At 50.8% G+C, this 20,676-nt stretch overlaps 1 protein-coding gene across 1 annotated transcript; it reads right to left on the bottom strand.

Annotated features, from left to right (window-relative positions):
* Window positions 1-1,091: 1,091 nt before the first annotated feature.
* On the bottom strand, window positions 1,092-18,066 carry PHYHD1 (phytanoyl-CoA dioxygenase domain containing 1). Its single transcript, XM_027556504.1, has 11 exons — window positions 17,947-18,066; window positions 10,505-10,663; window positions 5,907-5,982; window positions 5,723-5,770; window positions 5,395-5,450; window positions 5,247-5,309; window positions 4,341-4,362; window positions 3,032-3,160; window positions 2,586-2,702; window positions 1,616-1,742; window positions 1,092-1,507 (listed from the first exon to the last, which is right to left on the bottom strand). The coding sequence occupies exons 1-11, from the start codon at window positions 17,977-17,979 to the stop codon at window positions 1,462-1,464; spliced, it is 876 nt and encodes a 291-aa protein (XP_027412305.1). The 5' UTR covers window positions 17,980-18,066; the 3' UTR covers window positions 1,092-1,461.
* Window positions 18,067-20,676: the final 2,610 nt, after the last annotated feature.

Here is a 20,676-nt window from a genome sequence, read left to right as displayed (position 1 = left end):
TCAAAGAAACGTTAACAGACCCTTCCCTTTGCTCAGACTGCCGCTACTGCTTGGCTGAAGGAGGCAGCACCACGTTAGGGTGCAGAGTATATGAGTGCTGGCTTTCCCCCTGACTCCCCAGGTGGCCTTGGTTTGTCCACATATACAGCAGGGGTCAGAAGTCAAGGTCATAGAATCTTAAGGCCTCTTGAGGCTGGAGCATGCCTACCCCTGGCTTCCTCAGCAGAGCGAGTCTGAGCACTCAGTAAGCTTCACCAGCCCCCTTGGCTCTAATTCCTCGCTCAGAGAAGAGACCCACACAGGTTACACAATGAGAGAGGGCGGGAAAGGGAAGGGAAGAGCACACGGGCCTGTAAGGACCAGCTCCAGCCAGCGGTCACCTAGGCTGGACCACAGGCCCAGACTCTTGACGCAGGCTATTGACCTGCTCATTCAAGGCAGCTTAGAGACATGGATCGTTATGTGAAATCTCTCAGCTTTAAAAAGTTGTGGGTTGGTTTGTTTGCTTTAATGCTGAGGCCCAGACAGAACACTTCTGTGTTGTGAAATCGGCTAATGGTCCCCAGTTTGCAACCACTGGACCAGACCCCAGCCAAGCAGGTTTGGGATTTGGTCATTGTTCCTGCAGATCTGGGTGCCTGTCAAGCATGCCCAAAAAGAGGGACCTGTGGAGGCCCTAGTCCAGCCCCTTGGTGGGCCCAGAGAGCAGGGCCTGGACTGAGCTGGAAAGCGACCAGAATCTAAGACTAGATTCCAGGCTCCAGTCCTCTTTCCCCCCAGAAGGAGAACTGGGAGCATAGAGGTCAGAGTACAGGCCCTGCATCCAGCTAACCTCGCCAAACACCTGAACAGCTGTGAGACTTAGATCACTTAACCTTCCCACATGTCAGCTCCTGTACACAGCGCCTGCCTGAAAGGGGTGAGGATCCAGTCAGTAAGCACAGCAAGCTCCTGGCACCACGAATGCCCACTGAATGTCACTTACTGACATCACATGTACCTCACCAGGCAGGGCTGGACCACATGGGATGCCTCTTACCAGGGCTCTCATCTTGACAGCAAGGTGGCCTGGGAAAGGAGGATCAAGATGCTGCATTTGGAAGTCATGTTTATTCAGTGTCTCCCACCATACTGACCAAGACTTCCATCGAGAGGGGAGAAGACTGAGAAGCCGGCAAAGAAGCAGCGAGAACCCTTTTCATGGCTGTGAGGCTGCGTCTCGGGGCAGGTTGTGTTAGGGTAGGGAAAAGCAGAGAGAGATGTCAGGAAGGGCACCCAGCCCGGGCTCCTGCTACCAGGCTACCACCTCGTGCCCGCCTGTCTGCAGAGACACCAGCATGAGAAAATCCCTGGAGGAGAGACGTGGCTTCCCTGTTGAGGCCAGGCAGTTGAGCAAGGCGCTGGTGTTGGTGGCCCGCAGCTTCACCCAAGAGTGGACGTGTCCCCGCCCTGAGAGGGCCTTTAGGTGTACACTGGGGGAAAGGGCAGCTCAGGGGTCGGCTGGAGCCTGCAGAGGACGGAGGGGGGAAGACCTTGGGCCAGAAGCACTGTCCAGGGCCTCCAGGGCAGGCCTGTTCAGGAGCCGTCTGGGGCACAGAACAGCCCTGCCACCTACCAGTTATCTGGGCTCCAGATGGTGCCAGCAGCCTCCATGAGGTGGAAAGTGTAGGCCTGGCGCGAGCGGTCAGAAAGGTTCTGCTCACTCTTGTGAACCACTTCTCCGTGGATCAGGACGAGGGCCCCTGGCAGGGCCACAGCAGGTCAGGAGAGCACTCGGGGCAATGAGGGACATGATGGGCAGTCCCCTCCCTCAAGCGGTGGTATGGCCTCTTTGTCCCCACCCTCATCCTGGCAACCTCAGGGGCCTGGAGTCTGCCCCAGGTTGGAGGCTGTGTGGTTGGACGTGGGTTGCCCCGGGATCAAGTCCTTCCACTGTGGCCCATGCCCTCGCAAGCCTCGGCAGTGGCATTGCCTTCTGCGGCATTTCCAGAACCAGGCAGAAGCCAGCTGGGGCCTCACCCAGGAACACAGCGTTGGAACTCAGTTTCCCTTTTCTAAAAGAAAGGGTGTGGGACTGCCCTGGTGGTCCCGTGGTTAAGAAACCGCCTTCCCATGCAGGGGATGCAAGTTCAATCTCTGGCTGGGGAACTAAGACTTCCACGTGCCACGAGGCAGCTGCCTGCATGGCTCAACTCCTGAGCACACTCGTCACAACTAACACCCAATGCAACCAGATAAATACTAATACAAAAATCGAAAGGAAGGGTGTGCTGACAGCCAGGGTTTCTGAGCACTTGTGCACCATCTCACACATGACATCTCACTGGCTTCCCCACTTGATGTTTGGGGAAACTGAGGCTCAGAGGGTTTCAGTCATTTGCTCTTAGAGACAGTCTGGAAGGAGCAGTATCTGGATTCCAGGCCAGCCTGGGGGACCCTGGTGTCGGTCACGCAGCTTTCAGTCCTCGAAGCGCCCGCCCGATGTTCCCTCCTGCTGTGACTCCCCGGCCCTCAGGTCAGAGCAGGCACAGACCCCCTGGGCATGGCCTCCAGGCCCTGCTCCCTGCCCTCTGCACCCCCCCTACCTCTCAGCACTGGTGTGGGCACAAAGAGGCTGTTATCCCGGATTGGCTCCGACCCGAGGAAGCTGGTGCCAGGCACTGAGCCAGCAGGGGTCCGGACCATCCTTCTTGACACTCCACCTGCAGGCCAAAGTGGGGCCTTCAGCCTCTCTTTTTTCCAGGTCCTTCTTCCATGGGGGCGGGGGGCTTCCCAGATGGCTCAGTGGTAAAGAACCCGCCTGCTAATGCAGGAGATGCAGGAGACACGGGTTCAATCCCTGGGTTAGGAAGATCTCCTGGAGTAGGAAGTGGCAACCTGCTCCAGTATTCTTGCCTAAAAAATCCCATAGACAGAGGAGCCTGGTGGGCTACAGTCCATGGGGTGGCAAAGAGTCCAACGCTATCGAGCACGCATGTGTACACTCGTGGAGGGTGAGGACAAGTGACCAGGGAGAGGCAGGTGGCCTCACCTGTGTGGGACCCAGGGATGAACCAGAGGCAGCCGTTCTCCAGCATGGCGTCTTCCAGGGCAATCCACAGGCCCAGCACCCGGCCCAGGGGCTCCGTGTACAGGAAGGAGGCGTCCTGGTGAGGGGCGACTGCAGCAGGCCCACCTGGGCGTGAGAAGCCCCACCCCGCCTCACCTGGGCCCCAATTCAACTCAGTCCTTGGTCCTCCCAGGAGCAGTTAGAATCTCCCCACTTCCTGGGCTGGAGACTCTGGGCAGGAGAGATCACCTCTCAAAACTTCAATTTCCTAAACCATAGAGCAGTCCCTATGATAACCTAACTGCGAGGTTGCTGAAGAAGCCCATGAGCCAATATGTGCTCAACGTTGTAACTGCAGCCTAGAAAGCAGCGGCTGTTGTTTCATTGCAGCAGGTAATCAAGCCACTGTCCTTAGGCAGGGAGGGCACTTGGCCACCAGATAGCCCAGTGTAAGCCCCCAGGGGCTGAAGACTGAGAAATTGGGTGCAAAGCAAGGGACGGACATAGAATCCCCCTTGTAAACACCCCCTGCATGATGCTGGGGCCCAGGCCACCAGGGAGGACCACTCAACAGAGGAACTGAATCTATAAGAACAAAAGTGGGTGCTAGTCCTTTCCCGAGGAACTGTGTGCTTTCTGAACACCAGACTTTAAGAGAGACTTTGACAATCCAGTGTCCAAACAAAGGTGTCCTAATGGTTGGGGACCCCAAAACACTGGGAGGAGGAAAGGCTGAAGGAGCTGGGGGTGCCAGGTTAAGCAGAGATGGCTCAGAGAGAGGATGGTCACCCCCTTCGGGAGACTGTCCTTGGGCTTGGTGGAGAGGAGGGGGCCTTACAGAGGAAGGACTCGGGCTTGTGCAGGAAGGAAAGAGCTGCCTGCAGGAGAGTGAGCCCTCTGTCACTGGAGGTATGTGAGAGAAGGGGATCATCGCCCATGAGGGAGGCAGGAAAGGGTAACTGTGATTCCAGCAGGTGTGTAATCAGATCAGCAATTTCTAGGCTGAATCAGCCCTCCAGGGAACTTGATAAAATACAGATTCCCAGGCCCTTGGTTACCTCAAGATCTCAGAGAATGGGGCCCAGGCATGTGTATTTCTAATCCGCAAGGGGTTGCTACCAGTTTTGGGAACCACTGTGTCAAGGACTCCTGGACACCGCCCCGTCCCGCCCCACCAGTTCACTCTGGAAGCAGCAGAGGAGGCTGGTCCCTCTGGGGCCCTGACAATGATTGATGTCCCAGATCTCCCGCCAGGACCTTTGCCAGGGACCCCAGCCTGCTCTTGGCTCACCTTCACCTCCGAAGTGAGGTTGCTGCAAGAGAGAGGAGGGGCCAGGTGAGACCAGGGTGGGGGCGGGGTGGGTGCTGCTCTGAGTCATCTCAGTGGGATGCTCCTGCCCCTGCCACAGGTGTTTATCTCCCAGGCTTCCCCACTGGCACCCAGCACCTACTGTGCCAGCCCAGGAGGGCTGCAGAGAGAAAAACGACCCTGCCTAGCAGGGAGCTCCCAGTCTGAACACGCCTTCAGACACCTTCAAACTTCTCTGGGAAGAGAAGACTTACGTGTCTAACAAGAACACAAGGCAGGGCACTTCCCTGGTGGTCAGGTGGTTAAGAATCCACCTTTCAATGCAGAGGATGTGGGTTTGATCCCTGGTCAGGGAACTAAAACTCCACATGCCACGGAGCAGCTAAGCCCACGCGCTGCAACTACTGAGCCCGTGTGCCACAATAAAGACTTGACGCGACCAAAATAAAATTAGTTTGTTTAAAAAAAAAAAAAAGAGACACAAGGCAGAAGTGAGGGGCAGTGGGAGGAACTGGGGCCCAGACCAGCAGTTGAGCCTCTAGGCTTCAGGGTCAGAGATGGGTCCTCTCTTCCCAAGGGAGTTTGAAGGCTTCTTGGAGGAGGTGGCGCTGAGCTGGGCCTTGAAAGCTGACAGCAAGGCATTTCAATAGCCAACAAAAGGAGGAGGCAGCCCTTCGGACCCCTTCCCTTCTGCTGCTAAATTGTAACTGAGAGCCAAGGGAATGCCAGGCATCCTAACCAGGGGAGATCAATTTTCATGTTCTCTTACCCACTGAGTAGTAATTCTTCAGGGAGATAGCTTGTGGCCCTAGTATGGAGGGGCTGGTTTAAGCACTGTGCCCATTTTACAGAGGATAAACTGAGGCCTGGGGAGGACAGGGAACTCACCTTAAAGATATACATGCTCTGCACCACCACAGGCATCTGGAGGCCCAGACTTCTGGCCAAAGCCTGGAAGGGGGCAGAGGTCACACAGCCAGCCTGCCCACACTCACATCTGGCCTACCTGCCCGCCCTCGCCGACACCTCTGCTCACCTGCACCTTGTGGGAGTGTGTGACACACCTGAAGATGGGGTCAAGGGCATGCAGGGCTGCAGGACAAAGGCGAGATGAAGAGCCAGTCCCCAGTCCCCAGTGCCCTCCCGGGCCTAGGCCTGCGCACCCAGGATCAGGCTTCACTTTGATGTTTGCTATTTTCTGTGCATGAGCTTTCCGCTTGTTTATAACTGAGGAGTGGAGAGCAGGGTCCAAGGGGGAGCCTGCACCCAGAAATGCCATCTGTTGGGCTACTCACTGACTGTGTGCTTTGGAGGAAGGCCCCCCCAACTCTTCAGACTTTAGGTTCCCCCAAGCCCCTGCTTACCATGGCCAATTTTGTTGATGGATTTCTCCGGTGGGACCAGGAAATTTCCTGTGGCACAAAGAATAGATCAAGGCAGAAGAACTGGAGTCCAGCTACCCGCAGACAGCTGGTCTCAGTGCACCAACCCCCCAGCCCCGGGGGGCAAACACCCAAGTCCAGCCAGTCTAGGACCCCAGTTCCAAACCTTGTTTGTCAAAGACGCCTTTCTCAAAGAAGAATCGAATCTTGTCACCGCTGCTTAAGAAATAGTCTGTGCTGCCCTGTGGAGAGGGGACATCAGAGGGACTGAGAGAGCATCCCGGGGTCACAGTTGGGCCTGACAGAGAGGGAAGAGGATTCAGAGGGCCCCCCATCCTGCACCCAGCACAGAGCTGCAGACTCCACTGATGCTTCTCAGACTTGTTCAATGCAACACAGATGGTAAACTGGAAACCCAAGGGCCCGACAGCACAGTCCGAAGCTACGAGCACAGAAGTTTTTGGAAACCTCTTTTTTTTTAAATTAATTAATTAATTTATTTGTCTGCACCAGGTCTTAATTGTGACACGCGGGATCTTTTTTCTAGTCGCAGTATGCGGGCTCTTAGTTGCAGAATGTGGGATCCTAGTTCCTTGACCAGGGATCGAACCTGGGCCCCCTGCATTGGGAGCATGGAATCTTACCACTGGACCGTCAGGAAGTCCCCCTGGAAACCTCTTAATAAATCACATGACTCATACCCGATAATGGCATGATCAAAGAGGCCTGGTTCCCAGGGAGCTTTGGGCCACTTGGGAAACCCTGGAGCTAGAATACTGGGGTTCAAATCCCAGCTCTGCCACTGATGGGCTGTGACCACAATCACATTACTGAACCTCTCCGGGTTTGGTTTCCTCATAAAATACACAGGCTACTAAAGGCACCTATCTCATAGGGTGTTGTAGGGATTATGCTGTTTACTTGGTGACTGAACAACAACATATATAAAGCACAAGAACAGTTGCTGGGAATGTGGTGTCATGTGAATATCTGCCCCTTATTATTCTTGGGCTTCCAGGAGCTCAGTGGTAAGGAATTCACCTGCCAATGCAGGAGATGTGGGTTCAATGCCTGAGTGGGGAAATATCTCCTGGAGAAGGAAATGGCAACCCACTCCAGTATTCTTGCCTGGGAAATCCCATGGACAGAGAAGCCTGGTGGGCTACAGTTCATGGGGTCACAAAGAGTCGGACATGACAGCACGTACATGCACACACACACGTGTACACACACACACACATAAGACTCTAGAACAGTCCTTGGAATATGGTGTCATGTGAATATCTGCGTTTATTATTATAGAAAACACTCAGTGAGGGCATGACTAAATGCTCTCTAAATATAAGCTATTACTAATCTTTTTCTTAATAACTCCTCCTTGTTAATTTTAATATCATATTTCAAATTTCTTAGCATCATCTGAAAATGATGCTCCAGGAAGATGTCCCTTGTTTTCCTTGTGGCTTTGGTCACACATGATCACCATGCCGAGGAGCCTACCAGGCTCCTCTGTTCATGGGATTTTCCAGGTGAGAGTACTGGAGTGAGTTGCCATTGCCTTCTCCAATATATATGAACAGACTCAATGAAAAGTAAAAGTGAAAGTGTAAGTTGCTCAGTCGTGTCCAACTCCTTGCAACCCCATGGACTGTAACCCGCCAGGCTCCTCTGTCCATGGGATTTCCCAAGCAAGAATACTGGAGTGGGTTGCCATTCCCTTCTCCAGGGGATCTTCCTGACCCAGGGATTGAAGCCCAGTCTCCCGAATCGCGGGCAGATTCTTTGATGTCTGAGCCACCAGGTAAGCCCATACACGAAGCACACATACACATCATCTTCCTTCCAAGTAGGGGCATTGGTGTCACTCAACTGAGCCTATGTCACCATGGAAGGAAGATTGTATATACACGGCACACATGTATAATCTTCCTCCCAGCGTGGTGACTTAAGGACAGTTGAGTGATGCCCCTGCCTGGGTTCCCAGGAGGCAGAGCCTCACCTCTTACTCACCTGAACACATCTGCTATCACAGGTGCCTGCCTGGCTCAAATCAGTGACTCATAGTGGTTCTTTGAAAACTTTCAGCTTCCCACTGAAAACTGAAAGGTTTTTTCCAACATTCTCAGTTCCTCTGTACTAGGATCAGGGTGAGGGAAACAAGTCTCAGAAGCATCAGTTTAGTTCAGTTCAGTCGCTCAGTCGTGTCCGACTCTTTGTGACCCTATGAACCACAGCACACCAGGCCTCCCTGTCCATCACCAACTCCCAGAGTCCACCCAAACCCATGTCCATTGAGTTGGTGACGCCATCCAACCATCTCATCCTCTGTCGTCCCCTTCTCCTCCTGCCCTCAACCTTATAATGGATAATAATATTAAAGACAATGATGCTACATGCATGTCAAAGATGTTACTAAACTCAGTAATTCACAAAGGAACCAGCAACATGTTCAAAGGAGAATTTTAAGAACCACACAAATATAGGCACCAAGAAACGCTGAAATGAATTTACAGATCAGTGCAAAACTGATACAGCCACAGGGGCGATCAATAATTGCATCCTGCCAGACCCAGTTCATGCCCATTTCTATGGACAAGTATCACTGAGTTATCACAAAACTTGCAGGATTGTCAACTTAAAAAACAATGAAAAGTGCAGGTAAGCTGGAAAGAAGAGCCGAACAGGACACCTGCCGATCTTTTTTAAACATCCATTTCAAAGTCTTTCACAGTATCAGTAGTGAATATTGAGGATATACTGGATACCAGTACAGCCAAATGAAACCTACTGTTGGGAGCAAAGCTGTCATCCTATAAACCCCCTTTCCTTCTCAACTCCCCATTCTCTGCGTAGTAAGCCTTCCAGTCACTGTAATTCCCTTTATGCCCACCAGATGGCAGAAGTTCATTGCCATGAGTAAGCATGAGCCCCCATTACTGAGCCTGGACCACAGCTTGTTTTGTGGTTGTTAGTGTATTTATCGTATGCAGAGTACATCATGAGAAACGCTGGGCTGGACGAAACACAAACTGGAATCAAGATTGCCAGGAGAAATATCAATAACCTCAGATATGCAGATGACACCACCCTTATGGCAGAAAGTGAAGAACTAAAGAGCCTCTTGATGAAAGTGAAAGAGGAGAGTGAAAAAGTTGGCTTAAAGCTCAACATTCAGAAAACAAAGATCATGGCATCCGGTCCCATCACTTCATGGCAAATAGATGGGGAAACAGTGGAAACAGTGGCTGACTTTATTTTTCTAGGCTCCAAAATCACTGCAGATGGTGACTGCAGCCATGAAATTAAAAAACGCTTACTCCTTGGAAGGAAAGTTATGACCAACCTGGACAGCATATTAAAAAGTAGAGACATTACTTTGCCAACAAAGGTTCATCTAGTCAAGGCTATGTTTTTTCCGGTGGTAACGTATGGATGTGAGAGTTGGACTATAAAGAAAGCTGAGTGCTGAAGAATTGATGCTTTTGCACTGTGGGGTTGGAGAACACTCTTGAGAGTCCCTTGGACTTCGAGGAGATCCAACCAGTCCATCCTTAAGGAGATCAGTCCTGGGTGTTCATTGGAAGGACTGATGTTGAAGCTGAAACTCCAATACTTTGGCCACCTGATGCAAAGAGCTGACTCACTTGAAAAGACTTTGATGCTGGGAAAGATTGAGTGCAGGAGAAGGGGACAACAGAGGATGAGATGGTTGGATGGCATCACCGAGTCAATGGACATGGGTTTGGGTGAACTCCGGGAGTTGGTGATGGACAGGGAGGGCTGGCATGCTGCGGTTCATGGAGTCGCAAAGAGTCGGACACGACTGAGCGACTGCACTGAACTGAATGTATTTACTTGGCTGTGCCGGGTGTTTAGTTGTGGCATGCAGGATCTTCCATGTTTATTGCAGCATGCAATTCTTTAGTTGCAGCACGTGGGATCTAGATCCCTGACCAGGGATGGAACCTGGGCCCCCTGCACTGAGAGTGTAAAGTCTTAGCCGCTGGACCCACCAGGGAAGTCCCTGGACTGCAGCTTTGGCTTGAGGGCCCAGCAGCAGGCAGGCTCATAAAATCAGGCTATGAAAGGTTACAAGAACTGTGTGGGAGAACCCCTGGGTCTCAACTTATCCATCTCAAACTGTACTGAGTCCCATTAGGTCACCGGGGTGGAGTCAGGTGGAGGGGCGGGACAAGCAGAGGTCCTAGTCTCACTGGGGGATGACTTACCCAGGTAGGCCCATCAAAATCATTTGTTTTGGATTGTGGCCACAAAGTGGTGCTTTGTGGCAGGAAAACTTCTAAGGAAGTACAGCAGAGCAGTGACAACATGAACTTGGTATCCGGCAAATCTGGGTTTAAGTTCTGGCTCTATTAGTGATTAACTGTGTAGTTTGGGGCATGTGAACTGAACTTCAATTATCCTTAATTTATCTGTCAAATGGGGGCAATAACGTTGACTTTATAAATTCATAGTAGGGAGTGAAGGAAATCGGCAAATAAGACACAGTCTGGTGCCTTGAGAAAGTTCAAGGCCTGACTCAGTGTCAGAATGAGCTGATGGGGGGACTCCCCTGGCGGCTCGTGGTTAAGGGTCTGAGCTTCCACTTCAGGGGGTACAGGTTCTATCCCTGGTTGGGGAACTAAGAGCTGAACAGTGCTGCAAGGCCAGAAAAATGAACCCATGGGCCTTGGGACCTGATGTTTCCAGGCTTCACCGCCCATCAGAGACCAGGTCCCATCTCTGCCTGCTCCAGGCACCTACCTGGGCTCGCAGCTGCTCCTCCTCCTGGGTAGAAAATTCCGTGCGACAGTGGAGAGGGACATCCATCTTGGCCACGATCTCATCAATCCTCCGTTGCATGGCCTCACACTCGTCTGCAGATAAGAACCCTTCCAGCACCAGGAATCCATCCTCCTGAAACTGCAGGCAGACAGGCAGGAGACTCAGGCTTCCCCCCAGCCTCAAACGCTCTTTGAGAGGACTGATTTGACCCCTCCCCAAACCAGAAGCTGTCTGAAGGCAGGACCTAGCGTCCTGTTCGTTGCTCCGCCCGCCTCCCTGGCCATGGCGCCTATGTCCAGTGAAGGGCAGTGAGTGCTGGCTGCTTGAATGAAGGGGAGTAGAAGCAGAGATGTCCCCACTGTAACCCTCCAGTGGGCTTGAGTCACATGGGGATACAACCTCATTCATTTATCCAGCCAACATTGACTGTACATCTACCGTGCACCAGATGTGGCTTTAGGAGCTAGAGATTCAGTCGTGAACAAGCCATCCATGATGCCTGCCTCCCAGACCTGGTCTAAGAAAGGAGACAGACATCCAACAGACCAGTATACACGGGATTCTATTACACGAAGTATGCTTTATCTCCCTGGAGTGTAACACAGGTGATAGAAAAATATTTACTGGCATGGGGATGTGTTCTAGATATATTGTGAGATTAGAAAAAGAAGCCATGGGAGTTCCCTGGTGGTTCAGTAGCTAAGATTCCCCGCTGCTCCCAGTGCCTGGGGAATTAGATCCCACATGCCAGAACTAAGTGTTCACATGCTACAACTAACCATCCCATATGCTGAAAGGAAGATAAAAGATCCCAAGTGCTTCGACTAAAACCCAGCCCAGCTAAATAAATAAATGTACTGAAGAGCCGGCTCATTGGAAAAGACCTTGATGCTGGGAAAGACTGAGGGCAGGAGGAGAAGTGGGTGACAGAGGATGAGGTGGTTGGATGGCATCACAGACTCAACAGACTTGAGTTTGAGCAAACTCCGGGAGAGAGTGAAGAACAGGCCAGCATGGTATGCTGTGATCCATGAGGCTGCAAAGAGTTGGACATGACTAAGTGACTGAACAAGAACAACAAAAAAAGCCAAATACAAATAAGTATTCTAATTTGCGAGAACTTGGGCAAATGCTGTCCAGTGGGGTCACACCTGTCCCTCCAACAGAGGGCTGCGTGAAGGCCCAAGGGACAGCAGGAGTTCTAGGTCCCAGTACTGTGCCTGGCACATAGGAGAAACTTGGGGAAACATGTTGAATGGGCATTTCTACCATCTGTAAGAATACACGGAAGAACTATACAAAAAAGTTCTTAATGGCCCAGATAATCACGATGCTGTGGTCATGTACCTAGAGCCAGACATTCTGGAATGCAAAGTCGAGTGGGCCTCAGCAAGCATTACATGAACAAAGCTAGTGGAGGTGACAGAATTTCAGATGAGCTACTTCAAATTCTAAAAGATGATGCTGTGAAAGTGCTGCACTCAAAATGCCAGCAAATTTGGAAAACTCAGCAATAGCCACAGGACTGGAAAAGGTCAGTTTTCATTCCAATCCCAAAGAAAGGCAATGCCTAGGAATATTCAAACTACCATACAGTTGTGCTCATTTCACATGCTAGAAAGGTAATGCTCAGAATTCTTCAAGCTAGACTTCAATAGTCTGTGAACCGAGAACTTCCAGATGTATAAACTGGATTTAGAAAAGGCAGAGGAACCAGAAATCAAATGGCCAACATCTGTTGGATCATAGAAAAAGCAAAGGAATTCCAGAAAAACATCTACTTCTGCTTTGTCGACCACACTAAAGCCTTTTGACTGTGTTGATCACAACAAACTGTGGAAAACTCTTAAAGAGATGGGGATACCAGACCACCTTACCTGCCTCCTGAGAAATCTGTATGCAGGTCAAGAAGCAACGGTTAGAACTGGACATGGAACAACAGACTGGTTCCAAATTGGGAAAGGAGCACGTCAAGGCTGTATATTGTCACCCTGCTTATTTAACTTATATAAAGAATCAGTTCAGTTCAGTTCAGTCACTCAGATCAGATCAGATCAGTTGCTCAGTCGTGTCCGACTCTTCTCGACCTCATGAATTGCAGCATGCCAGGCCTCCCTGTCCATCACCAACTCCCAGAGTTCACTCAGACTCACGTCCATCGAGTCAGTGGTGCCATCCAGCCATCTCATCCTCTGTCGTCCCCTTCTCCTCTTGCCCCCAATCCCTCCCAGCATCGGAGTCTTTTCCAATGAGTCAACTCTTTGCATGAGGTGGCCAAAGTACTGGAGTTTCAGCTTTAGCATCATTCCTTCCAAAGAAATCCCAGGGCTGATCTCCTTCAGAATGGACTGGTTGGATCTCCTTGCAGTCCAAGGGACTCTCCAAAGTCCTATCCAACACCACAGTTCAAAAGCATCAATTCTTCGGCATTCAGCCTTCTTCACAGTCCAACTCTCACATCCATACATGAGCACAGGAAAAACCATAGCCTTGACTAGATGAACCTTTGTTGGCAAAGTAATGTCTCTGCTTTTGAATATGCTATCTACGTTGGTCATAACTTTCCTTCCAAGGAGTAAGCGTCTTTTAATTTCATGGCTGCAGTCACCATCTGCAGTGATTTTGGAGCCTAGAAAAATAAAGTCTGATACTGTTTCCACTGTTTCCCCATCTATTTGCCATGAAGTGATGGGACCGGATGCCATGATCTTCATTTTCTGAATGTTGAGCTTTAAGCCAACTTTTTCACTCTCCACTTTCACCTTCATCAAGAGGCTTTTGAGTTCTTCTTCACTTTCTGCCATAAGGGTGGTGTCATCTGCATATCTGAGGTTATTGATATTCCTCCCGGCAATCTTGATTCCAGCTTGTGTTTCTTCCAGCCCAGCATTTCTCATGATGTACTCCGCATATAAGTTAAATAAGCAGGGTGACAATATACAGCCTTGACGTACTCCTTTTCCTATTTGGAACCAGTCTGTTGTTCCATGTCCAGTTCTAACTGTTGCTTCCTGACCTGCATACAGATTTCTCAAGAGGCAGGTCAGGTGGTCTGGTATTCCCATCTCTTTCAGAATTTTCCACAGTCTATTGTGATCCACACAGTCAAAGGCTTTGGCATAGTCAATAAAGCAGAAATAGATGTTTTCTGGAACTCTCTTGCTTTTTCCATGATCCAGCGGATGTTGGCAATTTGATCTCTGGTTCCTCTGCCTTTTCTAAAACCAGCTTAAAGATCAGGAGGTTCATGGTTCACATATTGCTGAAGCCTGGCTTGGAGAATTTTGAGCATTACTTTACTAGCATGTGAGATGAGTGCAATTGTGCGGTAGTTTAAGCATTCTTTGGCATTGCCTTTCTTTGGGATTGGAATGAAAACTGACCTTTTCCAGTCCTGTGGCCACTGCTGAGTTTTCCAAATTTGCTGGCATATTGAGTGCAGCACTTTCACAGCATCATCTTTCAGGATTTGAAATAGCTCAACTGGAATTCTATCACCTCCACTAGCTTTGTTCGTAGTGATGCTTGCTAAGGCCCACTTCACTTCACATTCCAGGATGTCTGGCTCTAGGTCAGTGATCACACCATTGTGATTAGCTGGGTCGTGAAGATCTTTTTTGTACAGTTCTTCTGTGTATTCTTGCCATTTCTTCTTAATATCTTCTGCTTCTGTTAGGTCCATACCATTTCTGTCCTTTATCAAGCCCATCTTTGCATGAAATGTTCCTTTGGTATCTCTGATTTTCTTGACGAGATCTCTAGTCTTTCCCATTCTGTTGTTTTCCTCTATTTCTTTGCATTGATCGCTGAGGAAGGCTTTCTTATCTCTTCTTGCTATTCTTTGGAACTCTGCATTCAGATGTTTATATCTTTCCTTTTCTCCTTTGCTTTTCACTTCTCTTCTTTTCACAGCTATTTGTAAGGCCTCCCCAGACAGCCATTTTGCATTTCTTTTCCATGGGGATGGTCTTGATCCCTGTCTCCTGTACAATGTCATGAACCTCAGTCCATAGTTCATCAGGCACTCTATCTATCAGATCTAGGCCCTTAAATCTATTTCTCACTTCCACTGTATAATCATAAGGGATTTGATTTAGGTCATACCTGAATGGTCTAGTGGTTTTCCCTACTTTCTTCAATTTAAGTCTGAATTTGGCAATAAGAAGTTCATGGTCTGAGCCACAGTCAGCTCCCAGTCTTGTTTTTGCTGACTGTATAGAGCTTCTCCGTCTTTGGCTGCAAAGAATATAATCAATCTGATTTCGGTGTTGACCATCTGGTGATGTCCATGTATAGAGTCCTCTCTTGTGTTGTTGGAAGAGGGTGTTTGTTATGACCAGTGCATTTTCTTGGCAAAACTCTATTAGTCTTTGCCCTGTTTCATTCTGTATTCCAAGGCCAAATTTGCCTGTTACTCCAGGTGTTTCTTGACTTCCTACTTTTGCATTCCAGTCCCCTATAATGAAAAGGACATCTTTTTGGGGTGTTAGTCACTCAGTCGTATCCAACTCTTTGCAACCCCATGAACGGCAGCACACCAGGCCTCCCTGTCCATCACCAACTCCCAGAGTTCACCCAAACCCATGTCCATTGAGTCGGTGATGCCATCCAGCCATCTCATCCTCTGTCGTCGCCTTCTCCTCCTGCCCTCAATCTTTCCCAGCATCAGGGTCTTTTCCAATGAGTCAGCTCTTCTCATCAGGTGGCCAAAGTATTGGAGTTTCAGCTTCAACATCAGTTCTTCCAATGAACACCCAGGACTGATCTCCTTTAGGATGGACTGGTTGGATCTCCTCACAGTCCAAGGGACTCTCAAGAGTCTTCTCCAACACCACAGTTCAAAAGCATCAATTCTTTGGTGCTCAGCTTTGTTCACAGTCCAACTCTCACATCCATACATGACCACAGGAAAAACCATAGCCTTGACTAGATGAACCTTTGTTGGCAAAGTAATGTCTCTGCTTTTGAATATGCTATCTAGGTTGGTCATAACTTTCCTTCCAAGGAGTAAACGTCTTTTAATTTCATGGCTGCAGTCACCATCTGCAGTGATTTTGGAGCCTAGAAAAATAAAGTCAGCCACTGTTTCCACTGTTTCCCCATCTATTTGCCATGAAGTGATGGGACCGGATGCCATGATCTTCGTTTTCTGAATGTTGAGCTTTAAGCCAACTTTTTCACTCTCCTCTTTCACTTTCATCAAGAGGCTCTTTAGTTCTTCTTTACTTTCTGCCATAAGGGTGGTGTCATCTGCATATCTGAGGTTATTGATATTTCTGCTAGCAATTTTGATTCCAGCTTGTGCTTCGTCCAGCCTGGCGTTTCTCGTGATGTTCTCTGCATATAAGTTAAATAAACAAGGTGACAATATACAGCCTTGACGTACTCCTTTTCCTATTTGGAACCAGTCTGCTGTTCCATGTCCAGTTCTAACTGTTGCTTCATCATGTGAAATGCCAAGCTGGATGAATCACAAGCTGGAATCAAGATTTGCTATTCAGTTCCTCAGTCGTGTCAGACTCTTTGTGATCCCATGGACTGCAGCACACCAAGCTTCCCTGTCCTTCACCATCTCCTGGAGCTTGCTCAGATTCATGTCCATTGAGTCAGTGATGCCATGTAACTGTCTCCTCTTCTGTCATCCCCTTCTCCTTAACCCTCAACATTCAAAAAACTAAGATCAATGGCATCCAGTCAGTCCTATGACTTCTTTGCAAATAGAAGGGGAAAAAGTGGAAACCATGACATATTTTATTTTCTTGGGCTCCAAAATCACTGTGGATGGTGACTGCAACCATGAAATTAAAAGATGATTGCTCCTTGGAAGAAAAGCAATGACAAACCTAGACAGTATGTTAAAAAGCAGAGACATCACTTTGCGGACAAAGGTCCATCTAGTCAAATCTATGGTTTTTCCAGTAGTCACGTTTGGATGTAAGAGTTGGACCATAAAGAAGGCTGAACACCCAAGAACTGATGGTTTCGAACTGTGCTGGAGAAGACTCTTGAGAGTCCCTTGGACAGCAAGGAGATCAAACAATCCTAAAGGAAGCCAACCCTGAATGTTCATCGGAAGGACTGATGCTGAAGCTGAAGCTCCAATACTTTGGCCACCTAATACAAACAGCTGACTCATTAGAAAAGACCCTGATGCTGGGAAAGATCAAAGGCAGGAGGAGAAGGGAATGACAGAGGATGAGATGGTTGGATGGCATCACCAACTCAATGGACCTAAGTTTGAGCAAACTCCAGGATATAGTGAAGAACAGGGAAGCCTGGTGTGCTGCAGTCCATGGGATCACAAAGAGTCGGACACAACCTAGTCAGACACAACAACTGTGATGGGCCTTTTATTTTATTCGGCCCCACAGTGCGGCTTCCGGGATCTTAATTCCAAGTCCTGGCATCAAACCTGTGCCCTCCGCAGTGGAAAGGCCAAGTCTTAACGGCGGGACCACCCGGGAATTCCCCGGACCTTTCAGCGATTCAAGGGCTGTATACAAAAATACTGTCTCAGCGTAGGGAATGTATGCGTGCGTGCCCGTGCGTGCGTGCTCAGTCGCTTCAGTCGTGTCCGACTCTTTGCGACCCTATGGACTGTGCGGCTCACCAGGCTCCTCTGTCCATGGGATTCTTCAGGCAAGAATACTGGAGTGGGTTGCCATTTCCTTCTTCAAGGAAATGTATGGAATGTTTTAATTTTCTTTTTTGAGATTTTCTGTAATTTTTTTTTTTTTTTTTTTTTTTGCATTTTCCTCTTGCCACCAGGATCAAACCACAAGGGTCAGGTTTTTTCAAAGATCTCCCTCGCTCTAATTCCCAAGGCTTAGCTCTTTCCAGGTGGCGCTAGCGGTGAAGAACCCGCCTGGCAATGCAGGAGACTTAAGAAACGCAGGTCGGATCCCTGGTCCTCCTCTGGAGGAGGGCATGTCAACCCGCTCCAGTAGTTTTGCCTGGAGAATCCCGTGGACAGAGGAACCTGGCGGGAGACAGTCCGTAGGGTGGCAAAGAGTGGGACAAGACTGAAGTGACTTAGCATACAGGCACGCTGGAACGCCCGCGGCTGGTTCCGCAGCCAAGCGCCTTGGGTTAGGGGTGGGATCAGCGGGCCCGCCCCCTCGTTGGGCCCGCCCCTTCCCAGACCTTCGCCCCCGCCCCCACCCCCAGCTCTCAAGACCCTGTGTTTTAGTCTGGTATTGTCACCTACATGTTCCCCCACCACCGCGGGTGCGGTGGCCTGGACGGCCCCTGGCTGTGTGTGCAGAAGTTAGGGGTCGTGCCTGTGAACCGACCACTCTGGGCTTCAGTTTCCTGTTCAGAAATACAACGGGGCGGGGTCGAGTTTCCTGGACTAGCTCAAGTTTTGAGGGGCCCCTTATATTTATCTGACCCTCGGGGTCTCCCAACCGGCAGGCCCCTACCTTCTGAAGCTGTGAGGGAATCAGGCAGGCCATGATGACCCGGGGCAGGGCACAAGGGCGGCTGGTAGCTCTGGGTACCAAGGCCAAGGCTGGAGAGGAAGTTCAGGAGGGGAGGGGCGAGAGCCTGGGAAGCCCAAGAACGTTTAACCCTTCCCTGCCCAGAGAAAACCCGAATCCTGGCTTCCCATCCTTCCCTGGCCTCACCCAGAGAAAACCCAACGTAACCCCCAGCCCTTCTCCACACCACCCCCGTCTCACTTCTGTCCTTGGATGGGGCCGCCCTTGTCTCTGCCGCACACCCTGGGGCCATCCCTCGCCCCACCCCGCAGCTAATCCAGGATTAGCCAGTCCTGATCTCTAAAGGCTTCTACCAGAACTGTCCCCTTTCTATTTCTTTCCAGAAACCACTCCTGCTGGCTGTTTAAAAGGTGCCTACAAGTTGTGTCCCAGCAGGGTCCCGGCAGGCAGGAAGACACCTGAGTCCCAGTCCAGGGGCCACCACTGACTGGACCATCCGACCCACGCCTGCCCCTCTCCTGGGCAAGGATCAGACAGTGCCCAGGCCACCAGCTTAGACGGTGCAACAGTCCATGGGGTCACAAAGAGTTGGACGTGACTGAGCGACTGAACTGAACTGAGGCCACCAGTGGCAAGTTGGAGGAGCTGGAATGTGGGGTGGGTCTCTGTAGGCCAGCAGACAGGTTCTGAGCGACTTTGCATTCCAAAGGTGGAAGAGGGCCTGGGGGAGGAGTGTCCACCCCCACCCTTGATCCCCTGAGACTCTCTAGGTCCTGAGAGGATTATAGATCTGTCTGCAGCTCTGAGCAAAGTAGAAGATAAGGGAGATCTAATGGCATGGAGTGGGGGCTGGGCCTTCAGAATGAGGGCGAAGGAAGCCAGGCTCCCTGTTCCCCACCCCCAGGCCCGAGGTGTTGGTGTCTGAGGCTGGCGGTCAGCACACCCACCCTTCCAGCCAGCCCTGCTCAGCAGCTGACAGGGCCATTCTGAAAACTGGCTGCTGCTTCTGAAAACCAGCCACTGGCCTTCCCCGAAGTGACGCTTTCTGAATGGCCAAGGGACAGAGTGTCTCAGGAGTGAGCATGGGGACACAGCTCAGACCCTGGGGGCCTTGGCCCTGAGTCAAGTACTGCTTTCTGGGCCACCACACTGGGACTAGCTGCATGGGCCCTGCTTTCCCAGAGCAGAGAGCTGGAGGAGGGGTGCCCCCCCCTCCGCCACCCCCGCAGGCATCTGAGGCTAGAGGGTATGAGGGACTCCGGGGACAGGCTGGTGAGGAAGACACGTGAGAGAACCCTTTGGGGAAACATAGCCAAGACTCAGCTCCCTCACAGGTCGTGATCCCAGCTGTTGCAGCCCCTTCCCAATTGGCTGCCCCACAGATCCCGAGAGAGGCCCGCCTGTGTGCCAGGAACACAGCGAGGGTCTTCCTGCAGTGCTGGGTCAGCAACTCTTGGGGAACCCCCCACACACACACCAGCAGCCTGACCAGGTTGCTACTCATGCCCCTGGCCTTACTTTCCCATCTGCAGTTTTGGGGACAGCAGGAGTACCTCCTGGACACTTGGCAAGTGCCACAAACTGTTCGTTAGCAGGAGCTGTTCTGGGTGGAATGTGAAGGTATTTTTTATTTTTTGAATGTCAAGTGTTCAAAAAAAAAAAAGTTTTCAAAATTGCTATTATAATCAGGGAAAAGGCCACCAGTGTGGTTTTAAGTTGGAGCAAAGAGCCCGGGTTGGGGTAAGGGGTGGGGCTGGGCCTCCCCATGATTTGTCCATTCAATTCAGCTCAGGCTTTGGGAAGTGGGTGGGTGGTGTTTCCACAGGGCTGTTTTTTTCCAAAAGCTAACCAGCTCCAGATGGGGGGCTGGGCCACCCCAGGGCTGAGGTGGGGGCACTGTGGGAGAGGTACCAGACCAGACAGGCGAGGGAGACCTCCATTCCTGAAATACAGGAGGGTGTGGCAGGGAGGGCACAGCCCACCAAAAATCCCACGACAGAGGCAGAAAGGAAAACTCCTGACTCACTCCCGAGGTCACCTGGGCGGGGGTCAAAGTCCATGTAAGGAGGAAAGACTGGCATATTCCTGAGGAGCTGCCCAAGCAACAGCTAAGTCCTCATTGTTAAGGCCAAGATCAGACACAATGGCTCTTTTTCTTCACCAAAGACCCCCGCCCCAGGGCCCACTTTGGGCCGCAGGAGCCTCACTGGTCCAAGAGGAAGCAGACGATTGACTGATTACCAGGAAGCAGGCCCACTGCTGGAGCGGAGCACCTACCAGCAAAAGCTAAGGAAGCCCCAGAACCATTCTGTGAGGTTTCCAACCCCATCCAAACTGTATAAATGAGGGGACCGAGGATCACATCAAGTACAGGGCAGAGCTAGGATCTGAGAGCAACTCTGCCCATCCCCCAAGCTTCTGCCCTTGACCCCAGCGCGTGCCTTCAGCACATCCAGCCCAAAGGGGCTGTGAGCTGGGTCAGGACTGCCTCTGCAGAGCCCTGGAGACTGGCTGCTGTTATTATAAGGACCCAAAGAGAACAGCATACATGTGCCCAATGCACAGATGGGGACATGGAGGGCTCGGGAGGGAAGGGCCTGCCCAGCTTCATGCGGGGAATGACTGAGCTGGGACAAGGACCCGAGACTCCTGGCTCCCGCTCTGGTCCTCCTATCCCTCCCACCAAAGCTCACGAGGGCCGGAACCCTAGGC

The sequence above is a fragment of the Bos indicus x Bos taurus genome, chromosome 11 (assembly GCF_003369695.1).
Source record: "Bos indicus x Bos taurus breed Angus x Brahman F1 hybrid chromosome 11, Bos_hybrid_MaternalHap_v2.0, whole genome shotgun sequence".
Taxonomy (NCBI): Eukaryota; Metazoa; Chordata; class Mammalia; order Artiodactyla; family Bovidae; genus Bos; species Bos indicus x Bos taurus.
This window is presented reverse-complemented; position numbering and strand designations above follow the sequence as displayed.